The following is a 27,869-nucleotide window of genomic DNA, read 5'->3' as shown; positions in this document are numbered from 1 at the left end:
ACTCCAAGCTTCAGAGGGGGGCATACTTTGTGGGCTGGCAGTTCCAGATATAACCAAATACTACTGGCCAGTCAAGCTGCTTGTGTTCATTGACTACTGAGAGACGGCATATAGCATGGATAGAGAGGTGATAGGTCGCAGAGGCTATGAAACATCGCTCTACCGGAGAAGGACAGAGCGAGGGCTGCCGCAGCACATCCAGACAGTAGTCAGAGTACGAAGGTAGGCTGCGAAGTTCTTGGGCTGGAATGGTCGGCTCACCAACATGACCCCATTATGGGATAGTGACCTTCTTCACGAGGTGATTGGACTGATGGGCTTCTTGGGTTGGGAACTGATAGGAATAGAACACTTGGGAGATGGCTGGCAAGACCAGGCCTTCATATAATTTGAAACCCTTAGCCAAGAATTTGAGTTGAGGAAAGTGGAAAAGTATAGATATATCTGCAACTAGGGCACACCCTGCGGGAAGACATACTAGATGGGGAACAACTACCTGAGACTTCGCCTCTGGAGGACCTTCTCCTTACGGAACACATCCCAGACAAGGTGATTTCCATTATCTTCCAGAAACGGGTCAACAACTACCCTGATCCTCTAATGGCCTTGCAGGGAGCCTGGGTGGGGGATGTTAGCGATTTAGAGGACCATGACTGGGGGGAAGCAATTCAGAATCCACATGAGATAGCGATACGGGCTAGGCTCCGCCTAGTCCAGCTTAGAATTCTGCGTCTATGCAACTGTTCAAGGACCAGACTAGGCAAAATTGGAGGACTCCCATATCAACGTGCTTCCGGGGCTGTGGCCAGGACAGTAAATTTGATCATATTCTTTGGGAATGCCCAGTGATTCAGGAGTACTGGAGGGGGGTCACTGGGGTCACGTCCGGTGTAATGTCACTCCAGGTACCTATGGACGCAAAGTGGCTCCTGCTAGCAGTGTCTGGTAGGAATCCTGGCCTAAATATAAAAAAACTCTGGCTTCTGTGGGAGTAGCCAAACGGAATATAGCAAGAGTGTGGGTAAGTGTCGATCCGCCTAGACTAACGGGTTGGAAGTCTGACCTAGATTGGTGCCATGGTTTATCAAAGCAGGGGCTGCCCCAAGAAGTGGGAAAAGGTGTGGGGAGCCTGGTAAGCGTACAGGGAGTATTGATGTGCAGGGAGAATGACGACGCTGTGCACAAGATGGGCAGTTGGCCACTGCCTTATGACATGTGATGAGCCGTAAAAGCGCCCCCCTACTGATTGTGATTAATGTTCCTCTTTGGGATATTGCCATTTTTCAGCTGCCATGAATGTACTGTGACATTTGCCATATCTTGACTATAAAATTTGTATGATGAGCATGGTTTCAAACTAAAGAGTTAAAAAAACAAAGATGACGCAATGGGGTTTCTACTTGGATGGGATAGTAGAGAATGGTTACCATGAGTCGTACTATCAGAGCAGTCAGGAACATTGACAGTGTAGGTCATGCGGGGGGTTCCTGGGCAAATGTAGGGTACTGTGTCCTGCCTAAAGCCTGAACATGGTAGTATGTGAAAATATCTAAGGGAGTTCCATCGGTGTCAGCAACCACTGTCGGGCAGTCAATGAACTGAGAGTCAGGGAACAAGTCCCCCAGTGTAGTCACTCACCACGTGTGTAGGCGCTGCAGTAATGTGGTGTTGACAATGAGGGATGCCAGCGTGAACTTGGTGAATGTCTGCTTGGGAGAGTAAAGGACTTGATTGAATCCTCTGCCGAATCCTGGCCCAGGCCAATGCGTGCTGCAGATAGTGTCGATTTCGATGTGCCAAGGGGTTCGACGCAGCGGCTCTGCAAGCGGAAGTAGATGGGCTTTGTCATGTTCATTGGCTATTTTTGCCATGTATGGAGGCGATGTGTGTCAAAAGTATGCAAAATGGGCCAGCTATAGCTCATCCACTACAGTTTTTGGTTGTTGTCAACTCTCAATCAGTGACTGTTATTTTCTTTTTCATTTTGATAGATATTCCTTTTTTCCCCCGTGTCGTCTTCTAAAACAAAAATCAGCTACGGTCATGTGGTTGATTAGAAGTTGGAATTTGGAGATTCTAAATGGCTCTTTATAATTTATGGAACAGTCCATTTAGAAGTCTCTACTTTCAGATTGATGGGATTGGAATTTTATGAGAGATTATAGCGGGTGGGCTATGAGAGTAATGACGGTGTTGATGGCCCAAGTAAACTGTGCCATCCTTAAAATAGACAATTAGTATGTAGGCAAACCAGCAAGATGAGAGCTGGGATTATCCTTTTTCTGCTAATGGTTTCTTCTCTTAATGCATTTTATAACTTTTTAATTCATTTTATACATATAGAATTTTACTTGAATTGTTCTAAGGTTTTAATATGTAGTGTTGAAATTGGATGTTATTTTGTTTTTGGCACGTGTTGAAATTAATTTTGTGTATGTCACTTTATGAAACCTATATATATTTTTTTTTTACAGATGCATGCTATTCCTTTGAGATCCTCTTGGGTAATGACATGTGCATATGCACCATCTGGAAACTATGTTGCTTGTGGAGGATTAGACAATATATGCTCTATCTACAACTTGAAAACCCGAGAAGGAAACGTACGAGTAAGCCGAGAATTACCAGGACATACAGGTCAGATTGGTTTTTATGTTGACTAACTTTTTATAGGCATCCTAAAATGTATTAATAAAATATACGAGAGACCGGCATATTCAATCTCCGATGTGGCTACCTGTTGTCTCAAGCAGGAATGAGTTGCGAGCGAGCCAGGAATGGGAGTTACAAGTCACCCCATCTCCAATTTCGAACACAGAATTAGTTCTAGCAGGCCCCTTCCAGCCTCCTCTATCCTTCAATACATGCCGCCACCCCTCAACTCCAGTGAAATGGTGATTCATGTTCTAATTCTTTTACGGCTTGCAAGTCTTCCACAGGGACTCCTGGCCTTTTCAGTTACTCTGACCTGAGCCTATTCCTCAGAATGAGGCTCTTGCTTAGATTTGAAATAACATTGATTCCTTTTAGTAGGGCAGCAGCAACAGATTGTGTAACCATGATTTATAGGTTGCACCACCTCTAATGCATCCACCCAATAAATTACCTCCACGTTTGAGTTTCATTTAAGTGAATCATTTTAGCTGGTTAGCTCTTATAGATCAGAGCATAGGATTTCTTTCACCATAGTCGCTTATTTGTAGATCTCCTAAGCTTGATACTGGAGGGGGTTTTACCTCTAAACAAAATTGCAGTTTTGATGTGAACCTTACTGATTTGATCTCACGTGGTAGGAGGTATGAAACTAAATATTTCCTTAACTGTAAATTGGCATAATCTAGATCTCCACTGTGAAGTTGATTGTTGCTGTGTTAAAGCTCGTAGGCTAATTTACGGGAGCAAAAACCTGTGACCTATAAGAATCACTTTAAATAGAAAAAAAGCACTTCACACATTGAATTTGGATTGCAACGGTATATTGAAAAATGGTGAATGTATGAGGGTTACTAAAACTGCACACAATTAGCAATAAGATGGTTACTTACATTGTTCATTACAGGAATTGCAATATAACATTGTTTAGTTCTTACAACACTTACTGCCTGGAGAATCAGGCAAGTTGCTATTATCGAATAACCAGGATCATGGTGTCTTATCTGTTGCCTCCAATAACTCATGTTTTTATTTTATTCACTATGTTCTAAGACTACGTTTGTAGTCAATACTATGATATTTATGTATCCTTTGAGCATCATTTTAAATTGTCCTTAAGGTTTAAATTATTTGCTTATTGTATTAAGTTCTATTGGCAATTACCTGAAATAAACAAAATTATCTTCCTCCACAAACTTCAGTGAGGAATTAGAAAGGCCATCTTTGTTCAGTCATAACAAGTTTCCCAAACTATCCAGGCCAGACATCGTTTTTAATAGAGAGACTGGGAGGATTAAAAATATTGTTTTCAATTCAGTCTCAGAAGAATGTTTGCTCCTTGCTTCTGCAATACAGAATATAATTACCCTAAATTTGATGTGGTGATAGAACGTACAAGGATGCTGTACTGAATCATAGGCTGTACATAGTAGAGTCTAAAATTAAAGTGAATTGGCATCCTCAGTCTACTACGCACATCTGAAATTAGTTCAGTGGCGTGGAAGCAGGGTGTGGCCAAAAACTCAACTGTGTGCCTAAGGTTTGTATAAAAGTCATGCCTATGCTATTCCCAGCAACCAGTCTGTGGTGTGCATCTGAAAGCTTTGCACGGTAGATTTTGGAAGAACATGCACTAGGCCCACATCCAGAGTTCAGTGGGGAGCGTTTATGAGGATCTCTGAGCAGACTTCTCCATTAACATTAGAAAAGTTTGAAGAAATCCTCCGGGGAGTCCAATATTCAGTCTGATAACTGATACAGTGGCTTGAAATACCATTCAATTGAAGTTAAAATGTGCTGTTTTGACTTCTCACAAAGGCAAAGCCATCCGACCATCATAGAACATGAGTTTTGATAAGCGATTCCCATGACTTCTGTAACCTTCATACTTATTCTGCTCCGGTCAAATGGACCATTCACGTTTTATAACTACGACCCAATTCCCCTGTTTAGTCTCAAAGCTAAGTGATAGATAAACTCATTAACCTTGGTCGCTCAGGTTTCCTAAAGAGACGTTTTTCTGATGGTAACACCAGACTTTATCAATCAGCAATGTAATTGAGAAAGCCCACAATTATCCGTACACCTTGTGAAAATGCAGAGTATTCCATAGCGTAACGTTGCTCTCTCCAGTGCTTGTTTAGTTCCTTCCTCTCCGGGTGGGTCAGGTGGGTTTCTTGTAGTATGACAATATGAACTCCCCTCTGTATACGGGCATAAATGTTATATTGTTTTGTCATATTCAAGCCTGAACATTCCAATTAATAAATGAGTAGGTCAAGGGGGTTGCCATGACAAGATTGGGGAAAACGTAATAACGGTCAATCTCAAGGAGAACACCAGGAAGAAGATGTTTGCGAGGGGGCATTCTCCTGGTCGGGAAGTTGAACAATCCAGTCCCAAAGCTGACCCGGGGCTGTGAAGAACTTTGTCGAGTCTTCGTATTAACTCAAAGCCGATCATGACATAAGTAATACCCAGTTCTCGCAAGTGGTGTTTTGCCTCATTGAATGAAGGCAGCTGTTGTTGCACTGCTTTAGAAAAGTCTGGGAAAATCATGATCTTTTTATTGTATATATTGATCTCTCCACTTGCTTATGCTTGGGACAGGAGATTGTCTCGGTCCTTGAAGTTCAAGACTCTGGTGATCACCAGTTGATGACTCGCTTCAATCAGTGGAGAGAGCATTGGCACCCAATGAGCTCTTTCAAGTGCAACAAATTGGGATAGGCTGGTTGGCGCCACCTCCACACAAAGCCAGCCCTCAAGGAACGTGACCATGTTCCCACTCTGATCCTCAACGCACTCCGTCAGGCCATTAACCTGCAGATTGTTCCGTCTGGCTCTGTTCTTAGCATCTTCTGCCCGCTCCTCAAGGACCTTCACCCTATGATTTTTTGCTGTCAGGTCTTTCCTCATCGTTTTCACCTCAGGATGCTATTCTTCTATGGTCCATTCAGCTAGCCGACTGTGATCATAACGGAGTAGCCTCTGGTCCACGACGAGTGTATCAATTTTAAGTTCCAGCGCATGTCGTGATTCCTTGATCGCTTTCAAGATAGCGTCTACTGCAGCATTTTTGCAGTTTTCCAGCTAGAGCCCATCTGTCCGCTCTGGTGTTCTCGCGGCGGCGTCCAGGGGCTGGTCAGGGTCATTAGTCTCCTTTTTTCTAGTGGCCTTCTCCATGGTCGCAGTATCTTCAAGGGTTTAGCTGCTCTGGGAGTCGTACTGTCCAGGCTGCGCCATAAGGGATGTGCTCCGCTCATTATATCCCCTCACAGCCAGTCTTCCCTTTGCCTTAATGTGGGACTATCACGACAAACAAGAACACAATATTCCCAATTCAAATTTCTTTATGCCAGTTGATTAAAATAATTGCATAAAACACCAGATTTAAAAACGTCATAAACATGCTTTTAAAAAGACTGTGCACCCCAGAGTAATTCATTTATTTCAGACTATGCCAAAGTTTGAAAACAAAGTTCATGAATTTTACAAAAACAAAAGTTTGTAACTTGAATTGAAGCTACTACTGTGTGCCTGCAGGGGCAGAGCCCCATCCAATTTTTTAGGCAAGCTGTTCTAATTGGTGCCAATGCTCGACAGGCACACATAATTTGCTCTATGGTTTCCTTGAAATAGCCAAATTCTACAATGCTGCAAGCATTGGGATTATGCTACTTTGGGCATTAGGTCTAAAGTAAGAAGGCCTCCAGGGTTGTATAACAAATGATTATACTTTGTAGTTTTTCCTAGAGGTATTCCGAAGAAAAGTTGAGTTGTAATGACAGGATACCTGTTAATAACAGTCAAAGCGTGGGTACATTTTGACAGATCTTGCTTGCGTTCCAGCTGTGATAATTAATTAATGTTCCTGGAGAGATATTTTTTGAAAGAGGCAAAGGCGATGGCGTATTCCATAGCCCTTCTGCTTGCAGATCAGCTTATGACACCTGTCAGTAACGCTTTATAGGCTTTTTTCTCGCTTGAGTTCTCAATTTCAAGCCAGAGCAAGTGGTCCAGCATAGCTGAGGCTGGCGAAATTTAAAGCCCAATTTAAATAATGTTCCTTTTCAGGCGATCAATTGCATACCTAAGCCAAATTCTAATCGAAGTTGGGCTGGTGAGGAGTGTTGTGTAAACGCTCTTGTAAACCATTGTAGTTAAATTGTCGAACAATTTTGCCTCTTTCGCGCTCAGCGCTTCCGTACCGTAGGCAAGCATAGGGAGTAATTTTGCCTATGTTACTTTAGGCATTGGGGCCGACCTAGGGTGTGATGATTCTAAAGCAAACAGAATGTGGCTCTATTTTTCATGTATAGTTTATAGGGTAAGAAAGAGCCTTGGTTGTCGATAAGCAAGTTCAAGTATTAGTATTCAGCTTTCTTACACACTTCGCTGACATTCAGGCCCCAATTTCCGTGAATAATTTTGTTATTCCCCAGAATCATGACTTTAATTTTACAGAGGTTTATTATTAGCTCAGTTGAGAGGAGATAGTTAAGGAGGGTTTTCAACAAACACTGAAAACCTACCTTGATCACTAAATGAAAATTGTCCGTATAAAAGACTTGGGAGCGGGCTACCACCATACTTTGGAGGATGGGCGTTTGTTAGCTAAAAATGTTGAAAAATCGGCCCAAAAAAATGTTAACCTACAATGGTGCTAAAATGCAGCCGTGTTTCAATCCTGTGTCCGTTTATATCTTACTAGATACTATGCTGCTCTCTCCAGTTGTTTTACAGAAGTAAGTTTTGGTATGTAATAGGATCATTCTCGCAGAATTAGGGGATTACCATACGATTTTTCTGGGTACCAAATCAAATGCTGAATTGAAGTCAACAAAACATATAATAATGAGGAATTGAGCATGGTTTTGTCGTTTGGTAGCCATAGGACTGTCAGGCGAGGCAATGTGCCTGTTCCTTTCCTTAGTCTAGTTTAATGGACCTGTCTCCTGCTCACTGGTCTAGTGTACCAAGTCTGTGAATAGTGAGCCTTCAAAATATATGGCTTTAGTGGTAATGGCAAGGTCCCCCCTCCCCCTTAAATATTGGGCAGATAATGGCTCCGAGCCAAGTATCATGCACTTCCTTAGTTGCTAGTGCATGATTGCAGATGCAAGCCAGTTTGCCCGCCCAAACGTAAGCGTTGCCTCTGAAAACCGGTAGGCTGTTTGGACAAGGGGCGTCATCTGACTGGCCCTTTTTATGATTGTTCTTCTTTACACTTTGTTTACTGTGTGCCTGATGTCTTTAGAACATCAATGTAATTGCAAATGCCTGCACTTCTGGTGGGCGTCTTGATAAATTCCAAGGTATTGTCTTCTGCTCCCTCTCTGCGTTGGGCACTAGAATGGTAATTAAACCAGTTAGAGTTGCTTGCTGCTACTTTGCCCCTGTCCAAACGATTAAAAATGAGCAGGAACTCCTTTGAGTTCCTCTCTTTACTAGCAGAGAAGATCTTCCCTCAGAAGATGTTGTGGTGTTATCTTACCATCCCAAATGGCCTTGTTATAATTCTGTAGTAGCCAGACAACAATAAACAACATTGTGTCAAAGTAGAACTCGACAAATTGTGGATGTATCGAACAGTAAATGTAACTATTGACATATGATCTGGAAGAAAACTATCAGCACAGGCCACAAAATAAACACTATACTTCAAAAAGACACCTTTCTCTTGCAACATACAGCTAGACTATGGATCAACTGCACCTACTTCTGGCTTAGCAGGCATCAAAGATATCCCACTAGAAAGGGAAATGTTATTTTAAAAGACAATGAAACAGAAGCTAAATATGCTAAAGTTATTACAACCAAAATATAAAGATTCAAGCAAGGCAACAATTAATGTTTCAAGTATACACTGTGGGAACTGGCTCTGTATATAATATACCAAAGTAAGAGTCCAGTAGAACCCCAAAGGTAGGGAGAAGTCAAATTAGATAATACCTTACTCTCTATTTGTGGTAGTGTGAGCGAGCAGTAAGGTTTTATCAGAGGGTAGTGTTAAGAATGTATTGTACACACTCATGATGTCACACACTCAGACTGTGTCGTGTATTTCTATAGGTTCTGAATCGATCCCCCTATTCCTAACCCTATTCTGGTTAAACTACCTAGCTAGTCAACTAACAGTCAGCCCATGAGGCAAGAAATCCCCCATGATGCAGATACCGTTATCTGACGCAGTCACACTACGGCACAGGAACGTGTTATCTGATTAGGTCATAACGCTTGAGATCTAATTAGACAAGCGACATTCCTCCAGCCCCTGATAAGGCATACGACGTTCTCATAACAAATCAAACCTATGACAACCTGGATAATCCGTGCGGCCATTGTTTTGATTTCACAGAGAACTTTAGTAAAGAATGTGCTAACGAGCAAGTCGTATGACATCTTTATTGACGTACCTATGTCCATCCTTACGTCAATCCCGGCACCTTTAAGGTATAAATATTGCCGACCTTGCCCTATGCAAACACACGCGTGGTGACAAGACGGAGCAGCCATACTTGCCGAAGCCGAGAGCAGAAGCAGACCCCGCAGGCAGCAGCCCCGCCTTCCTGACGCGCTGAGAGACGCGCTGCTATCTCAAGCCGAGAGACCCAGCACCGGCGCTTCCGGGTAGCCCTCGCAGGCAGCCTGGAATATCGAGAGCAGAGAAAGAGATACCATTCCTCACTCATCCTAAATTCCAGGTACAGAACTGAATAATCCCTCCTAGAGAATTCTTTAGTTATTCACTTGGCAAAAACAAACTTAACTTAAACTGTAACTTTCTATTCCCGCCCACGTATTAGACTTAGGTCAGGTACACGGGGTAGGCGTATTTAGAAACACCAGTTGAGTACGTTTAGTCAAATGTATATGTGTATGTAAATATATTTTAATCATTTTAAAACATCATATGGCTCAGAAACCATATCAATGTTTTTACAGTATTATTTTATACTATTGCTTCTAATGTATGCACTTTACTTAACTATAAGTATTGCAATAATATCGATCCATTTCTCTTGTACGAGAAAAGAGACTGATCAATAAATAACATCTTTTATTGAACACGCCCGTCTCTTCCTTTTCTCTACATTCTGATGAGACTAAGAATGCACGTACTGACTGAGTAAAATAATTGCCTTGTGCTCACACGACTCTTGAGATTGACTCTTGATTAGGGGAGAGCAAAGTTGTCATGTTCTATGGTTGTCAGAAACTAAATCCCTTCTTGTCTAATCAGGGAAGTTAATCCTTCCTTGAACATTCGAGAAAGCTTCTAGCGAACTCTGAGCTTAGCTGGCAAACCCAAAAATTAAGTCTAGCATCGACAGTAGTAGACCTAGTTAACGTCTGGCCTAGGCCTTTACTGCTGTAGGTACTATTCCAATGCGCAGAGCCTATTGGGAAAATAGGAGCTACACTACATGGCGCCCAACGTGTTTGGAAAGGGCGATAAAACTAACGTAAGACATTTAGAGTATCTCAGTCGTGCTTTCTCACTCAGACCCCTTTTCCCAAATACTCCAAAGACGTCTGGAGTGGGTGAAAGGTTATAATATCCTCCAAAACCTCGCAGGAGGGAACTCCTATGTATGGTTCTTGGTCTAGTCAACGTTGAAGGATAAAACAGTTCCAAAATATTGTGCATCTAATCTCTGTTTCCATAAAGAAACCTGATCTACAAATAAACATAATACCATCCTGTCAGCAAAATGAACAGCGATGAAGAACGAGAGGTTACTAGATTAGCTACTGAAATAGCAGATGCTGATGCTACCATGCAAGCAGCAGACGCGGATATAATACTCATTCCGGTCGCCAAAAGGAGATCTATAACCTTAAAACTTATAGAAAATGGACTGACACCTAGAGGTGGCACAGTCATATTCGTAATCGAGGCACACGAATATCGGCAGACAGAGGTATACTATACATGGATACATTTTCCAGCAGCTAATACTATAACAAAGTACTTCCACTATTACAAAGTAGAGGAACCTCCTAATGAGTACACTCCTTTCGAGGAGGTGGAAGTACCACTCAAATTCCAAGAGCATTTGCTCTTATTTGATGGCGCCCTAAAACATAATAATCACATTACAAGGCTCGGTCCTTTAGGAAGACCAGGAGCAACGTGGCCGGTCCTAGCCGGATACACACCATATCCAGACATCGAAAGAATGCCTGCAGCAGAGCTGCTAATACAGCTAAAACAACTACTAAAAATTCACAGACAATTAGTTCAGTATGTAATGCGGACTTCAACAATTCAGCCAGCGATTAAACTTCCACAGCTGACCCCTCACCAGGGGAACACAAATAAAATTACACCACAGAACATCCAATCCTGCCTAGGTAAAGTTCCAGCTAAACGGGAACAAATACCATTCTGGTTGGCACAGAAAATTACCCAAATAGAGGCGGTGTTTCCTGACACCACCCCATTGGAAAAACACAGGATTCTGACTATATGTCTCCCAATGGGAATCGCACCACACATTGAGGACTGTGACACTTGGGGTACAGTCTTTGCTTCCATCTACACAAAAACGCACGGTGTTCCATCCATTTCGGTAATACCAGATGTGCTAAAACAAATTCAAGATGAATACGGTCCAGAACCTGCTTTAACTCTTGGTATGAAATTACTAAAAGACTTCAAGCAGGTCTCGGCTATATTACTAGCCAATATAAAGGGTGAAGCAGCAAACGTGGCGATCCGCCAGAGGTTAAAAGAGACAGATATAGCAGACCAACCAGCTGAAATTGCCAGAATCATAGAAAAATCCTATGAAGAACTAGGCAGAGATAGTCTAGGTGGAATACCAGTAAAACCGCAACTGACTACAAGTCCAGAAAAAATATTTTTTAATAATAATAATTCACCAAAAAAGAACTGGGATGGAAACAAACAATCCAATCCTAAAGAAATGAAATTCCAGTCCAGAGGAAGGTCTCCTAGGCGAAGAGAGAAATCTCCAAACCCGAGACAAAGGTCACCCCAGAGTGAACCCTCTGGGAATAGATATAACCTTAGAAATAGGGATAATATTAAAAAACCTGATAGATATCAAGACATTGATACACGTCCCTCTCAATCTTTTCAGAATTCCTCGCAGAAATCGGAAAGAAGAGGACGATCAGAAGAGCACGCCAAGTCCAAAGACAAGGAACCTGCTCAACTGAAAAAGAAATTACAATTTCCCAAAAAGAAGGTAGCCAGTATCAAGGTAGTTAACAATGCCGAGAATACTGAGGACACAACTGAAAAACGGAGAGTGGGCTCAGACAATGCTAGACAGCGCAGCAGAGGTGAGCATAGCTCGCAAAGTCCTTATGAATCATCTGGAGACAGTGGACACGAATGAATATCTTCAAGTGGAAACTGCAGACACCAGAGTTAGCAAGCCCCACAAGATATACGAGATAACATTACGTATAGAGGGAGATAAGACTAGGAAAATAAGGGGACTATTTTGGGATAACCTCTCCAAAGGCTATGACATCCTTCTAGCTGAAAAAGACTGGCCACCAGAGTTTGTCAGGGAGTGCCCTCATGGCGAAGAAGTAATTATGCCTGCCTTCTCGAATCAAATACCGATTCATAAAAAATACACACTTGCTAGAAAGTGGGCAGTGGCCTTAGCACCTGCTTTATATAAAAATCATGTAGGATGGGATGAGGATTCTCCTCCTCACAAAATCCAGTTAAAATCACAACCTACTGCACAAAGGCAGTACCCAATTAAGCAAGAAGCTAAAAAACAAGTAAATGAAATACTAGATCAGCTAGAATACCAGGGGGTGATTGAAACTTGCACCTCACAAATGAACAATCCTTTGTTTCCGGTCTCCAAACCAGACAATTCGTACCGTCTAGTTTTGGATTACCGACACCTTAACACATGTTGCAAAACTTTTGCAGTGCAAAACTCACACAGTGCTGCACTAATGAATAACATAGTGCGCAAAAAATACAAAACAACCTTGGACATCTCCAACGGATTCTTTTGTCAAAACATAGCACCAGAGAGCAGATATTTAACTGCATTCTCAGTAAATGGCACTCAAAAACAATTCTGTCGGTTAGCCCAGGGGTACAAGAATAGACCGGGGGTATTCTCAGCGAGAGTAACAGAATTACTACAACAATATGATGATGAAGCATTATCTTATGTCGATGACATTTACTTAACAGATGATGACTTGGAGACTCACTTGAAAAGAGTGAACACCATAATACTTGGTTTCGCTGCAGAGGGTTACAAATTCAACTTCAAAAAGTCCAGAATTGCCCATCTGACGGTCCTATTCTTAGGATATGAGTTATCAAGTGAAGGTAAAAGCCTGGCAGACAATTTCCTAGAGAAATGTGCCGTAATCCAAGCTCCTAAAACACTAAAAAACCTACAGTCAATTCTAGGCTTCCTAAATTTCGGAAGAACATACATTGCAAATTACGCAGAAAGGGTCAAACCCCTTTATGATCTAATTAAACCAGACTTTAAAAGATCCAGTTGGACTCAAACACACACAGAAATTTTGAGATCCTTACAAACAGACATGCTAATTAAAACAAAATTAGAAACCCGTGATAATACACGCAACCTTGTGATCCGAGTCATCCCAGGGAGATGCGGATTCACATACCTAACCTCTAATGAGGGAGATAAGGTACCAATTGCATTTAAATCGCACTTGTACACTAAGGCTGAAATGAAATTTAGCCCAACGGAAAAAATTCTTACAGCAACACAGACAGCTATAGCAAAAGAACGAGCCCTGGCACAAGGTAAACGAATAATAATCGTGACACCAATACCAGCCTTAGAGGCGGTAACAAAGGCAAGCATTCCAAATGCGAAAGCACTCCATCCGAGATGGATACAATGGGCTAACTCTCTTGCTGCAACAGACGTGGTGTACGAATTTGATCCTTACTTAAAAACACAAGAATTTCTACAATATGAATTCGAATGTCCTCTGCCAACCGAAATTCTGCCTCTAGACCAATACGGCTGTATAATATATACAGACGGATCAGCACAACCCGCAGTAGGGGGTAAACAAGCTTACAGTGCTGCGTGCGCGATTGTTAAAGGTCGTTGGCACGAAGGGAAATTTAAAACCAACCCTAACTAAGACCCAATCTCTAGGAGATTGCACAGCTCAGCGAGCTGAATTACTAGCATTCAAGATGGCGCTTGAAAATACCGATCGAGAATTCCCCACACTCATAGTGTGCGATTCGTATTATTGCGTTCAATCTTATAATGAATACTTGCAGATCTGGCTTCAAAATGGTTTCAAGGATGCGAAAGGAGGCACAATCAAGCATAAAATGCTATGGGAACAAGTAGCTCTTTTACAAAAAGAACTACCAAAGACTCACGTGATACATACACTGAGTCATCAACGTGATGGCGTTCACGTTGCAGGGAATTCATTGGCTGATGAGGCCGCGAAGGCAGCTGTGCAAACGGCTTCCGTAGCTGCCATCACCCGGTCAAAAACAAAAATAGACAGCGAAATATTACAAGCTGTCAACGCTTCTGAAAAGGATTCGATAGAACCACTCCCTAAAGGCTTTCCATTAAAGTACTCATACATAACAGATGAAAACAATGTTCCTTTTGCTCAAATCCCTGGAGTGGGGGATAGGGCAATTCCAAACATGGAACACAGATTAGGACTAATAATAGCGGCACACGAAGGGCTTGCTTCTACCCATGCTGGCGTCTCAGCCACAGTATCATTATTAAAACAGAGATACTGGTGGCCGCAAATGAGAAGACAAACAAGGAACTATGTTCTAGCATGTGAAATATGTCAAAAAATGAAAGTATCAACTGTGAGACGTCCAGCACAGACGCCCCTTCTAATCTCGGATAAACCATTAGCCTGTGTTTATCTAGACCACTGCGGTCCCTTACAAAGGGACGGTAACTATAAATATATCTTGGTCGCAGTGGACTCATGCACGAGATTCATATGGATGTGGCCCCAGCGAACGGCTGACGCCAGAACTGTTATAAAAGATTTGCGGGTCTTTATCGGCACATACGCAATTGGCATTCTGCATTCGGACAATGGTCCTGCTTTTAGCTCTCGGGCTTATAAGGAGGCCATGGTCAGCATGGGCGTGCAATTGCGGTACTCTTGTCCATTTCACCCTGAGGGGAACGGAATTGTTGAAAGAAAAAACCGTGACATAAAGCAATCTATAACGGCAAAGGTATTAGGTTCGGGAGCTGGGTGGGTCAAACATCTAATAAGTGTCCAACGTAGTCTAAATAACTTGCCAAGAAATTCTCTGAAGGGATTCAGTCCGTACGAATTATTATTCGGAACTAGGATGTTGATCTCTGACCTTGATAGTCAGACTTCAGTGGTAACAGAAAAAAGCTTTGATGTCAAAGACCGTTTGGCTATTTTGCAGGACTTAAACAAAACAAGAAAAGACCTGAGCAACATACAGTTGAAACAACAGCCAACGACCACTGAAGATTCACCACCTGTCCCAGCAAGACCTGTCTGGATTCCAAAAGTCGGGGATCTAGTCAGGGAGAAGATCGCGGTAAAGAAGGAATTTGGGCCTTCTTACAGAAAAGCAGTTCCTGTCTTGTCTGTCAACGGGACAAGATCAGTTGTACTACCGCCACTTGCTGGAAAAAAGGAGAACCGAGTTGTATCCATCGACCTGGTAAAACCACAACATGTGGCCAATAACAAACAGTAGGCCAAGTGGACTCCCAATAAGTAGCAGAACACCAAGGTTTGCTACCAGTACAGAGGTCCTAACAAAGAGGCTCATCACTTTCGAAACGCCTACAGAAGAACAACAAGGACTATGCAACAATGCAATAGAACTCAGACCTCTGAAAACCCAAATAAAAACATTTAGCAGAGACACACCAATCTATACTGAAGTACCAAGTGAAAATGCAAGAAACAAAAATCCTGAACCAATTGGAACAATTGATAGAACTGCATCTGGTTACTTCATCAACTTCGATGATTCCTCTGACGGCTTCAGTGAACAAAAGACACAGCCATCACCAAAATCCTTTAAAGACAAAGCAAAGGAACTTTTGAAACAACTAAAAGAAACATATCTGATTTCTCCATGGATTGAATTTTGGGTGGGTTTTGGTGCATTTATCCTCATACTTTGGCTCATCATGGTATTTACCTTGGGACGCTTCATTGAGGGAAAATATGCTAAAATGGACACAGCAAGTCAGAACATCAACTTGGTCCTCAAACCACACACATCTTCACACGTCGAGAAACGAGAACTTTCTTCAGAACTTTCTTCAGCCAACTTCACAGCAATTCCAATACCTGGTGGGGTAGCCTGGGACAACACTGACTATGAAATTTATGGTCCGGTCGAGATCCTGAAATATCCACACCAAATCAAGATCTCCTTGAGTGACTTTGCAAAACCAAACTCATTTGCTGATGATTGGGACTTTGAAAGTATTAACAATATGATGTCTGACTTAGTAATGTCTGCTAAATTTCCAAACATGATTATTTGCAGGGTTCTACAAATTATGACAGCATGTACTGCTATAACCATTATGGTAACCATTTCTTGCATAAGTCTGCACAACCTAGAAATGTTTTAAATTTTAATCAATGGGAACATTGTGCTACACCTCCAAAAGGGAGCTCAAGAACCGTGTATGGCAAATATTCATATTTTTCAGGTTTTAACACAAGTAATGCGGAAACATTTTATTTTAAATTGTCAAACAAGACAGGGACCAAAACCATGATAACCAACACAAAATTGATTTATTCTGACTCATTCTTTGAAAAAATGAATACTTTTGGATTTGATTATTGGGACAAAAATGTTGATTTGAAAAGTGTTTGGGGGACGAAAGAATGGCAAGTACAGGGTTTAGAAGCTTTGTTTAGAGCCTGCATGATCCCAGAACAAATGATATTTTTAAATGACACTGTCCAACAAACCACCTGTCTTGGCTTAGCCAAAATCAAAGATTTAAATAACCTGTCTATTCCAAAGCCAACAATGTTTAGCAATAACTCTGATACAGATGAAGAAATAGACATAAACCATATACTTAACCAAAACAGAACACATCCTGATTGGAAACAATGGTTGATCTGGCCCACAGATACAAATAACTGTCAAGATAGATTCCTGAATAAAACACAGGGTTTCAAAATGACCAGGCCAGACCCTAGATATCCCCAAAGACATCACCCAGGGATAATAACAACCTACAGTGTGGGCAAATTATGCCTTCAATGGCTACAAACTTCCACACTGCCTGAAATTAAGCAACACCTAACTTTACTTACTGATGGTGCTGACTTGCGTGATTTCATACTGGGACCACGCAAACAGCGTCAAAAGCGTTTCATAGCAGCCTCTGTATACGCAGCATACAATGAGGCCTGGAAGGTTACTCAAATTGAGACAGCAGAAAGAATACGGGAAATTGACCGTATTAATTTGGAAAAATCACTTTCTGTAGTGGACAATGGGTTAATGACTCTGTCCTCCAGAATTTTTTCATTGGACAGCATTGTGTCTTCAGCAATCGATATATTATCGCAAGACTTACTGTTATTACAACATGGTCAGTCACAATTGCGTTCTATTGTACAGCTTGGCTGGACGTTACAAAATCTGCGTTCAGGCTACGTGCCTTGGCGTTTAATCAACACAACGTCACTATTCCAAATCTTTAACCTTACTGATAGACAAATCGGTATGGCGCAGAAGGGTGCTGATTATACAATCTTGAGCATTGAAAAACTAGAAAGATTACCAATGACAATGTCAGAACGACCTGTCAGTGAATGGATAATCCACGGAATCATAAATATTCCAATCTCAACCTTCAGGTTTCAATACTGCCAAAAATATATACAGGCTGGCATGTACGAGAAATTGGGAAAGGGGTACCTTAAAACAACATGGAACCTGCCCTATTCACATGCATGTATCAGTAATAAAGGACAGAAAGTGTTTCTTAGTGGCAACAATTGTGCTATGTCACTAAGCGGCACGCTTCTATGTAACGGTATTAGTTTGCACGGAGCCTGTGAAGGGAATTCATACAACCTTTCATGTCACCAGCAAGGCGCACCTGCAACTGAAATAGAACCATTCTTTCAAAGACTCTATAATGGGAGTTACATTCTTATTGTAGACCGCAGATGCTGTAGTCTTATGCCCGGGACTCCTTATCTCGTCACTACGACAGCGAAGATCAAGTGCTGTGGACGTTCTTTGTTCCCCAGCTCCTTTCCAGACAGGGAGGCAAGGGCATGGCCCGGTTTGAAAATTACTTCTATTCGAATAGACACTTTAAGCAGAATGAAAACAGTGCTTCTTCAGACGCCTACAAGGCTCACGTCATCAAAAGAAACGTATGATCTACAAGTCGCAAGGACGACTGCAGAGATACATACATTACTATCAACTAATTCCCCCGTACATTTCGCGGAAATACTAAGCGAAATCTTGAATATTTCTGATACCACTGGGGTCTCAAAGGTATTTAAGACAGTATTTTCGATGGCATTAACACCATTCAAAGCCATACTGGGTATTTTTCCAGATTTCGTCCATTCGATTTTTGGCGGACTTCCCCTGATCCTGGGACTAATTGCAGGAATCCTATTCCTAGTCCTTATTTTTCGTTATGGCAACCCATGTCACAGATCAAACTCTGACGACAATGGAAGAAACGATCCTAGCCATTGGATACCGGGACCGGATATCAAAAATCCTGGGACTCTCCCGGCTTAGAGACCTAAACATGACTTGGTTTCTATCATTTCGACCAATGTGGCAAAGGTGTGTTTTACCTGTACTAAGGTGTCTGCTATGCGGAGAAGAATGCGTGTTAGACACCTGTCTGAAGCTACAATCGGATGCGCCGGTGGATGCAGATACACTGCTGGTTCCTACCAAGGTTCACGCACTGTGCTGCCCTCAAAGGCTGCCAATTCTGATGACGGCATTCCTGGAATCTTCACCACTGCGATTGAAGAGTAGTGAAGTTCAAGATGAAAGCAGCATCGAACAGGTACGACCTTCTGTCAGCAATGCAAATCAGAATGTCAATGGAGACAATCATGCGCACGAATGCATGGTTACCCCTATTTCCGACTTAGAGGAACTTTCCCATGAAGCTGTTGACAGTTTTTTCGAAAGCCTGAATGATATGATGTTCTCTCCGGAACAGAAATAGAGACTTTTGAGTAAACTCGCACACGGCGTTCCCTGAATTCGGCCTTCAACTTTAAAAATAAAGTCACATGAACAATTACAATCCAGTTCACGGACAGCAACTTTTTTCAGCAAGCCCTTAAAATATTTTTCTATATATTTTTTCACCGGGACACTGATCTTCTGCTTAAAGTAAGAAACTATTCCTAGAGAACTAAGATTTCTATTTTTTTAGATACTTTATAGACTTTATATAGACTTTAGCTGCCCGCTGGTATGTTCACAATATATTTTATGTGATGAAATGGTTTCGACTTTTTTTCTGTATAGCCATATTAAGAGCCATTTCATGTGTATTTCTCATATACCAAAAAGCAATAATGCATAACAATGCATGTTTACTTTTGCATTTAATTCATAGCTTAAGTGCATACAATATATATGACTGCAATTTTTCAGTATATTTGAAAATTTCAAAATGCATTTATGTATTTTGGGGTGGTAAGGTATACACTATACTCTATAGTATGTTGTACTATGTTATACTATGCATAGATTAGTAGATATGACCATAGTTAGCGTGGAGTGGGTGTCGTGTATTTCTATAGGTTCTGAATCGATCCCCCTATTCCTGACCCTATTCTGGTTAAACTACCTAGCTAGTCAACTAACAGTCAGCCCATGAGGCAAGAAATCCCCCATGATGCAGATACCGTTATCTGACGCAGTCACACTACGGCACAGGAACGTGTTATCTGATTAGGTCATAACGCTTGAGATCTAATTAGACAAGCGACATTCCTCCAGCCCCTGATAAGGCATACGACGTTCTCATAACAAATCAAACCTATGACAACCTGGATAATCCGTGCGGCCATTGTTTTGATTTCACAGAGAACTTTAGTAAAGAATGTGCTAACGAGCAAGTCGTATGACATCTTTATTGACGTACCTATGTCCATCCTTACGTCAATCCCGGCACCTTTAAGGTATAAATATTGCCGACCTTGCCCTATGCAAACACACGCGTGGTGACAAGACGGAGCAGCCATACTTGCCGAAGCCGAGAGCAGAAGCAGACCCCGCAGGCAGCAGCCCCGCCTTCCTGACGCGCTGAGAGACGCGCTGCTATCTCAAGCCGAGAGACCCAGCACCGGCGCTTCCGGGTAGCCCTCGCAGGCAGCCTGGAATATCGAGAGCAGAGAAAGAGATACCATTCCTCACTCATCCTAAATTCCAGGTACAGAACTGAATAACCCCTCCTAGAGAATTCTTTAGTTATTCACTTGGCAAAAACAAACTTAACTTAAACTGTAACTTTCTATTCCCGCCCACGTATTAGACTTAGGTCAGGTACACGGGGTAGGCGTATTTAGAAACACCAGTTGAGTACGTTTAGTCAAATGTATATGTGTATGTAAATATATTTTAATCATTTTAAAACATCATATGGCTCAGAAACCATATCAATGTTTTTACAGTATTATTTTATACTATTGCTTCTAATGTATGCACTTTACTTAACTATAAGTATTGCAATAATATCGATCCATTTCTCTTGTACGAGAAAAGAGACTGATCAATAAATAACATCTTTTATTGAACACGCCCGTCTCTTCCTTTTCTCTACATTCTGATGAGACTAAGAATGCACGTACTGACTGAGTAAAATAATTGCCTTGTGCTCACACGACTCTTGAGATTGACTCTTGATTAGGGGAGAGCAAAGTTGTCATGTTCTATGGTTGTCAGAAACTAAATCCCTTCTTGTCTAATCAGGGAAGTTAATCCTTCCTTGAACATTCGAGAAAGCTTCTAGCGAACTCTGAGCTTAGCTGGCAAACCCAAAAATTAAGTCTAGCATCGACAGTAGTAGACCTAGTTAACGTCTGGCCTAGGCCTTTACTGCTGTAGGTACTATTCCAATGCGCAGAGCCTATTGGGAAAATAGGAGCTACACTACAACTGAGCTCAGACCAATTTGTTTGTATAAATATATTAAGTTGTATTTTTATTTTTAGAACCAAGCCAGGCCTGGTGCAGGCAAGTAAATAATACTTTGCAAGAATAATGCAGTTGAATACCGTTGAAATGCAGTAGAATGCAATTAGTTTGTTTACAGGTAAATCAACAGTCAAAGTTACTATTCAGTTACTTTTCAGATTACCTTTTAAGTTACTTTTTGATATTCCTAGATATCACACTGGGACATTTCCTAAATAACAGGTAAAGAAATCAGTTTTTGTGTATATGCAGTCTCTCAAGGTTTCATACAAACCAAGTCCATACTTAGTACAATTCTCACAAGAAAGCAGTCAATGCAGTCCTATTTTAGAAAACAATGTTATCGACTTAACAGTAAGTACTTAGGTTTGGGAGTTGGTTTTCTGAGGTTTGAACTACGGTTCCCCGAGGGTCAATGACGCACTCTCAAAGCACCCTCAGCGGCACTAGGGCTGCCACGCGCAAAGTGCTGAGGCTCCATGTTATCCAATGGGGGGACAGGGGGCCTCCGGTTGGTGTCTGCTCTCGAGCAGGCCACAATGTTGTGGGAGCAAAGCTCCTGGACTTAAGCTCCGGGCAAAGGGGGATTCAAATTAGCACACAAAGTAAACCCACAGCAGCACAGGGCCGGCCCGGTGCAGGGTGCGTTAATGGCATCAGGAGCCCTATTGTTTTCAATGGGAGTTGCAGTTTTGGGATTTTGGCTCCAGGCTCGGTTCAGGAAGTCTTCCGGGAGGAACCAACAGCTGGGCAGGTAAGTTGGAGGGTCCGGGGACGTAGGTGCACCTCAGGTCCTCTTCTACAGGGCAGCTGGATGCAGGGGTGTCTTAAGGTCGGATTTCACCTTACTGGGCCACTCGCGCAGGGGAGGTGTTTCTGTGCAGAGGCTGCAGGAGACATTGGGGAGTCCTGAAGGGGCCAACCCACGGTGGACTGGTACTCTGGAGTGCTGGGGGAGCTCACTTGGTACGGTTGGCCACTCGGACTCGGATAGTAGGCGTCTGGTGCAGTGGTGGTTCCAGGTATCTGGTTTCTTTGTCCTCCGTAGGCTCAAAGTCTATCTTCGAAGTTTCTTTTGAATAGAGTTGCTGTTCACAGGAGATCTGGTCTTTGTTGAAAGCAACAAAACAACAATAGGAGAGGTAGGGAGATTAAGGAACACTCTCTTAGTCCCCGGTTAGTACGAATAAACAAAAAAAGCAGTCAGTACTCCCAGGGGTTCTGAAGGTCTCTGGCTTCAGGACAAGGTGGTATTTGTCGCAGGATCTCAGGAAACTGCAGACGGGCTGGTAGGGCTGGGGCCAAGTCAGTTCTCTGCAGTCTCCTGTGCTGGGCGCCTTCTTTCGTCGTTCTTCTTTGTAGGTTGCGGGAGTCTGCCTTCTTGGTTCATGGCTGCCCCTAAATACTGTATTTCAGGGACTTTTTAGGGGTGTCAAGGTCAGTAGCCAATGTGCTACTGACCTTAGGGTGACAGAGGTGGGCACATCTTCTGGGCTGTTCTAATTTTTCCCGCCTGTCTTCCTGCCGAAAAGGAGGGGAAACAGGAAGAGGCCTGCTCCTGATAGCAGGAGTGGCCAGGGTTCACGCTACAAAGGCGGCAAGGCCTTTGAAGCTCTCCTGCCACAGATGTCGCTTCCTGACCTAGGGGAGGTGTGAACACCTACATCCAGGAAAGGCTTTGTTTCTGGGCTCAGGGAGCGAAGGCTCCCACCCAAAGGTCAAGAAACATGTCTCGTGGTGGCAGGCTGGTGTTTACCAGTCAGGGAACCCACCAGAGGTTGGTCCTTTCTTAGGGTGCGTCTCTAAAATACCCTCTGAGTGTGTTGTATAATAAATCCCTCACTGGCATCAGTGTGGGTTTATTATACGTAGAAGTTTACTACTAAACTTCCCAGAATTCAGAAAAGCTATTCTGGTGCTGTGCAGTTCGTAATGACAAAGTCCCAGACCATAGTCTCTTTACTGCACATACAATGTCTAAGAATGGACATAGACTTTTTAGGGGTACAGTGCTCATGCACTGTACCCTCACCAGTGGTATAGTGTAACCAGCTAGAAGGGCATCTTACCTATACCATAGGCAGTGGGTTGCAGGCATGGTATACAGGAAAGTGTGCCATGTCGACTCTTCACTTTTCTCTGCACCACAACACTCATCCTGCGGTTTGTGTGTGCGTGTCTTTTAAGGTACAGGGCCTCTAAGGGTGCACAATATGTGCTGCAGCCCCTAAAGGCCTTCCCTGGTCACAGTGCCCATGGTACCTTTTACATGGGACTTACAGAAGCCAAAGATGTGCCGTTTGGGGGTACAAAGATACAGTTTTGGGAAAGAACACAAGGGGGAACCTGATTGGCAAGGTCCCAGGGCACAGTCAAAATGCATCTGAAATCTGGCAAAAGGTGTGGGGGGGAGGGGTACTGCAACAGAAACTCAGCTTCCTACACACAATACAAAAAATGTTTCCTTACCAAACAAATGCAACTGCACAAATTGCAGTTCTACCACTGCCAAAACCACAAGTGGGATTCTCTTCCAAGACAATCAAATAATTAAATTCACAAATACAAATAAGACATAAAACTGTTTCTGCTGTAAAACGCAATGATGTCTGCTAGTAGAAGGGGTGCTGCTATCACATCAGAGTTAGAACTGATCTGCTCCCATAGGGGGAGGGTGGGGGGGCACAAAACAAAGGTAAAATGTGGCACCACCGGATGGGAGTGACCCTTAGGCCAGGGACGGCTACTGTCCCAAACTCCTCTTCCTCCAATCCCCTCCCCCTCCTCCCAGAGCAAGTCTTAATGCACTTTTAGTTTTTTGATACACTCACTCGAAAGAACCTAAACACACTCCTGGGACCAGTCCTCACAAAGATAGTGTTTGTTGGGTCTGTCAAGGTTAACCCACGCTGTGAGGACCGAGCCGGTCCACACAGTGTGAGTTATACATGCCCACACACACATTCCCTGGTGTCTCAAGACTTTCCACCCACCCAGGGGGCAGATTCACGCAGAAAACAAAGAACATTTGTAGGCTTTGAAAGCAAGCCTTACCCAAGTCTCCACACTCTTACTTATATATAACCCATTACCTGGTGTTTAGTGAGTTTCCACCTCCCAGGTGGTAGGGTGGCCTAAAAAATGTATATCTGCTCCTTGAGAGCGGTGGGGTGGTCATATATGGCTCAAATTGGGATAAGCCCCTGTCAAAGATACTCTCCCCTACAATAGCTAAAACAACAATTCACTGGTTTCCACCTTCCCGGGAGCAGATCGGCCTAAAATGCCGACAATCTGTGCCTTGAAGAGGGAGGGAGGGGACGGGAGCATCAGATTCGTCCATTGGCAACATTTATGAGTACCTGCCTAAATTCAGTACAGAAATGCAAGTTATGCCCATTGTCCAGAACAACAGATGAGACCAAAGTGCATATCCCTTTCTTTTGCCTTGCTTACAAAAGACCCAAGTCAAAATGGATAAAACATCTTTAGTTTTTATTTGGGCTAAGACACTGGCACTTTGCTCTGAGAATTTGTAACTTTTATAATAGCACATGTTGTGTTCTCAGTATATGAACGTGGTGTGGGTCACGCACACCTCTTTGAGTTTCAATCTGTATGGCTGTGGTGTGCTTCCAGGATATCACCCCCTGACAGAGAGGTGTCGTAATCCAATATGGTCAGTGGTACCTAGGATAAGTACCAACTCCTAGAGCACAACCTTCCGGAGAAACAAATTCACATTTTGTACCAAAGATGTATGAATGCAGTATCTATGTTTAATTCACATATGTTCATTCATGTCCATTGATCAATACTCATTCAACGAATGGTATATATAATCCAATAGTCGTATTCAAATATTTAAACATTTCCCTCCCGATGCATTTCGGACATCTGTCCTTCGTCAGGGGATTCCTACAAGGCAAAAACATGGTCTAAGCATTTCACCCCCGGGGTTCAAAGAATCAGTAAGCTGCATAAGTCAAGTGCGCCAAAAGTAAAAAGTAAACTGAACGTGCTCAACCAATATTGAAACGTGACCCTAATTGTGGTTAATATTAACCGTGCAGTTAACGTAATCGCTGTGTTTGCTCAGAGTGCCTTGCAAAACAGAAATAGATTGAGTATTGTCCTAGCCGGTTCTGAAAACACCCGGTGCTCGGTAAAAAGTGCGCTTAAGAAATGCATTCGTAAATCATCATCTAGTGCTCAGTGTCTGAAATAATATATAATATTCCTCCACCAAAAACTTAAAAGTGTTCAAATAAAACTTACGAGAAAATGATGAGCGTGAGAACCCGCGTCCCACTCGTGCGCTGAACAAGCGTCTGCCGGCTGTGTTTAAATCAAAGCATAAACATGGATGACGGACGTTCTGGTGTATGAAGACCTCCAGAGCTGTGGCGGCCATATTGTAAGGGTCTGAAAAGGTTGCCAGCATGTACGTGCAACTATTAAAAAGTGAATTGCGTGCTATATGTGTTCCCAAATTTCATGCAAAATATAATAGAGAAACCTGCGGGCCAACTGTAACAACGTTGCTTAGACTCAAAATACAAATGGAAAATGCAAAACGATATTCAACATAACCATAACGTTAAAAATGAAATACAGGCAAGTAATCGTATATCCTCAGGTCATTTACAGGTAACACGTAAACTCCATCCGATCATTGAGACCGGACGGCTTCATGGATTGAAGAAACTTAATCCAGTGGTTCTCACGTTGCAGTAAGAAATCATTATTGTCTCTGCCATCCCGTTTTTTCACCACTTCCACAGCAGCGAACCGCAGTTGACTGATGTTATGTCGGTTATCTTTGAAATGTACAGCGAGGTTAGATTTCAAGTTCACTGTTCTTATATTACTTTTATGTTCATTAATCCTCACTTTAAGTTTCCTTGATGTTTTGCCAGTGTACACCAAGCCACACGGGCATTTGATAATGTAGATCACATTCTCGGTGTCACATGTCGCATTCAGTTTAAGTTTGATATTGGTGCCCTTCAGGGGGTGTTTCAGTGTGGGACCTTTGATCATGTTGTTGCAGTTTTTGCAATTCAAACAAGGCATATTGCCCTTGTACGTAATTTGCTCACGTTGACCGGGATGAGTGATAATCTCTTTCAAATTTCTGCCTCTTTTATAGGCGAATAATGGTTGTTGGTTGAAAATGCCATTAAAATCTTGTTCTCCACTAATGATGGGCCAATGCCGCAGAATTGAAGCCTTGTATGTTTTGGAAACTTCAGAAAATTTAGACACTATGACTGGTCTTTTGGTTTCTCCTTTGATTCTCATCATAAGTGTATCCTGCCTTGTAAGACTATCACATCGTTCCTTGGCATTACTCAGAATGCTCTCTGGGTATCCTCTGTGTGCAAAACGTCCAAGCATTAGTTGTGCTTGTGATTCATATTCGGATTCATTGGAAACAATTCTTTTCACCCGGAGCAGCTGTGAGAAGGGCAGATGGTTCTTTAATGATCTTTGATGATAAGACTTATAATGCAAAATGTTGTTTTTATCTGTCTCTTTTCTGTACAGATTGGTTTCCAAATGGTCCCCAACCCGTGTCACCCTGACATCCAGGAATGTGATCGTTGACTGGTTCACTTCATGTGTGAACTGAATGCGGTCATTGATGTTATTTAAGTTAGTTAAAGCTGATGATAATGAATCTTGATCTCCATGCCACAAGACGAAGATGTCGTCTATGTATCTCAGAAACATCTCGGCATGTTGCATCCACTGGGTCTGGTTCAAAATGTAATTGTTCTCAAAATATTGCATGAATGCATTAGCGTACACCGGAGCCGCACAGTTGCCCATGGATGTCCCAGACAGCTGTGCGTACACTTGTTCATTCCAAGCGAAGTAGCTTTGGTACAGTGTGAAATGTATAAGCTGCATGATGAAAATCTGCAAGTCTTCTGTCAACTCTGATTGTAGCAAAATGCTTTCCACTGCTTCCATCCCTAAATCATGGGGAATACTAGTATACAAGGATTTTACATCAATGGAACATAACCAGATGTTGTCAGTTTGCCCAAACTTGATTTCCTTGATCTTTAGCAAAAAATCAGTCGTATCTTTCACATATGTGCCAGACTGCTGTATGAGAGGTTGTAAGTACCGATCAATGAATTTGCCAGTGTTCTCGTGTATACTTCCACGAGTCGAAACAATTGGTCTGAATGGTGGTGATGTTAAATTCTTATGAACTTTAGGAAGCATATACATGCTAGGGGTGCGTGGGTTGATGGTAGTTAAAAACTTCTTAGTTTTAGGATTAATCGTTCCCTTTTCCTCAGCCATTGAAAGTATGTTCATAAGTACCTCATTGTATTGAACAGTAGGATTGAATGTTAGCAAATTGTAAGTGTCAACATCTGCAAGATGTTCTTGGACTTTGTCATTGTAAAATTTGGTATCCATCAGGACAAGAGCCCCTCCCTTATCCGCTGTCTGATACGTGATGTCTTCCTTGTTTGCCAATCTGCTCAGTATGGAATACTCCTTGTTGGTTAAATTCACGTGTTTCTTTTTTCTGGTGAAATTGATGTTGCTAATGTCATTCTTTACCAATTTCTCAAAAGTGTCAAAGGACTTATGACTGACAGGTGCCATAAAGGTGCTCTTAGTTCTTAGTCCTCTCAATTGATCTGTGTGTTCACTCGCTGGTGGGGGTATCACATTCTCAAAAAAGTGTCTTAGTCGCAGATTGCGCATAAATTTAAACAAACTAATTTCCAATTCCAACTCGTTGGTGTGACTGGTCGGAATAAACGAGGTGCCTTTCTGTAGAACTTTGGTTTCCTCATCAGATAACGTATATGATGAAATGTTGATCACTAAGTTGTTTTCTTGGTTTTCTCTACCCTCTTGTTCAAGGTTGAACTCCTCATGTCTCTCCCCGTCTCTTTTTCTTTTTCTTTTGGCCTGGCTCCTCCTGGGTCGTCTCTTTCTTCTGAACCCTCGCCTA

At 42.4% G+C, this 27,869-nt stretch overlaps 1 protein-coding gene across 2 annotated transcripts in view; it reads left to right on the top strand.

Moving 5' to 3' along the window:
- Positions 1-27,869, top strand: part of GNB4 (G protein subunit beta 4) — a 708,510-nt gene that overhangs the window by 530,809 nt on the left and 149,832 nt on the right. For both annotated transcript variants that reach the window (XM_078665739.1, XM_078665738.1), the window contains one exon: positions 2,475-2,637. In XM_078665739.1, coding sequence (XP_078521865.1) covers positions 2,475-2,637 — 163 coding nt within the window. The remainder of the gene's footprint in view (positions 1-2,474; positions 2,638-27,869) is intronic.

This window comes from Lissotriton helveticus, chromosome 11, assembly GCF_964261635.1.
Source record: "Lissotriton helveticus chromosome 11, aLisHel1.1, whole genome shotgun sequence".
Lineage (NCBI taxonomy): Eukaryota > Metazoa > Chordata > Amphibia > Caudata > Salamandridae > Lissotriton > Lissotriton helveticus.
This window is presented reverse-complemented; position numbering and strand designations above follow the sequence as displayed.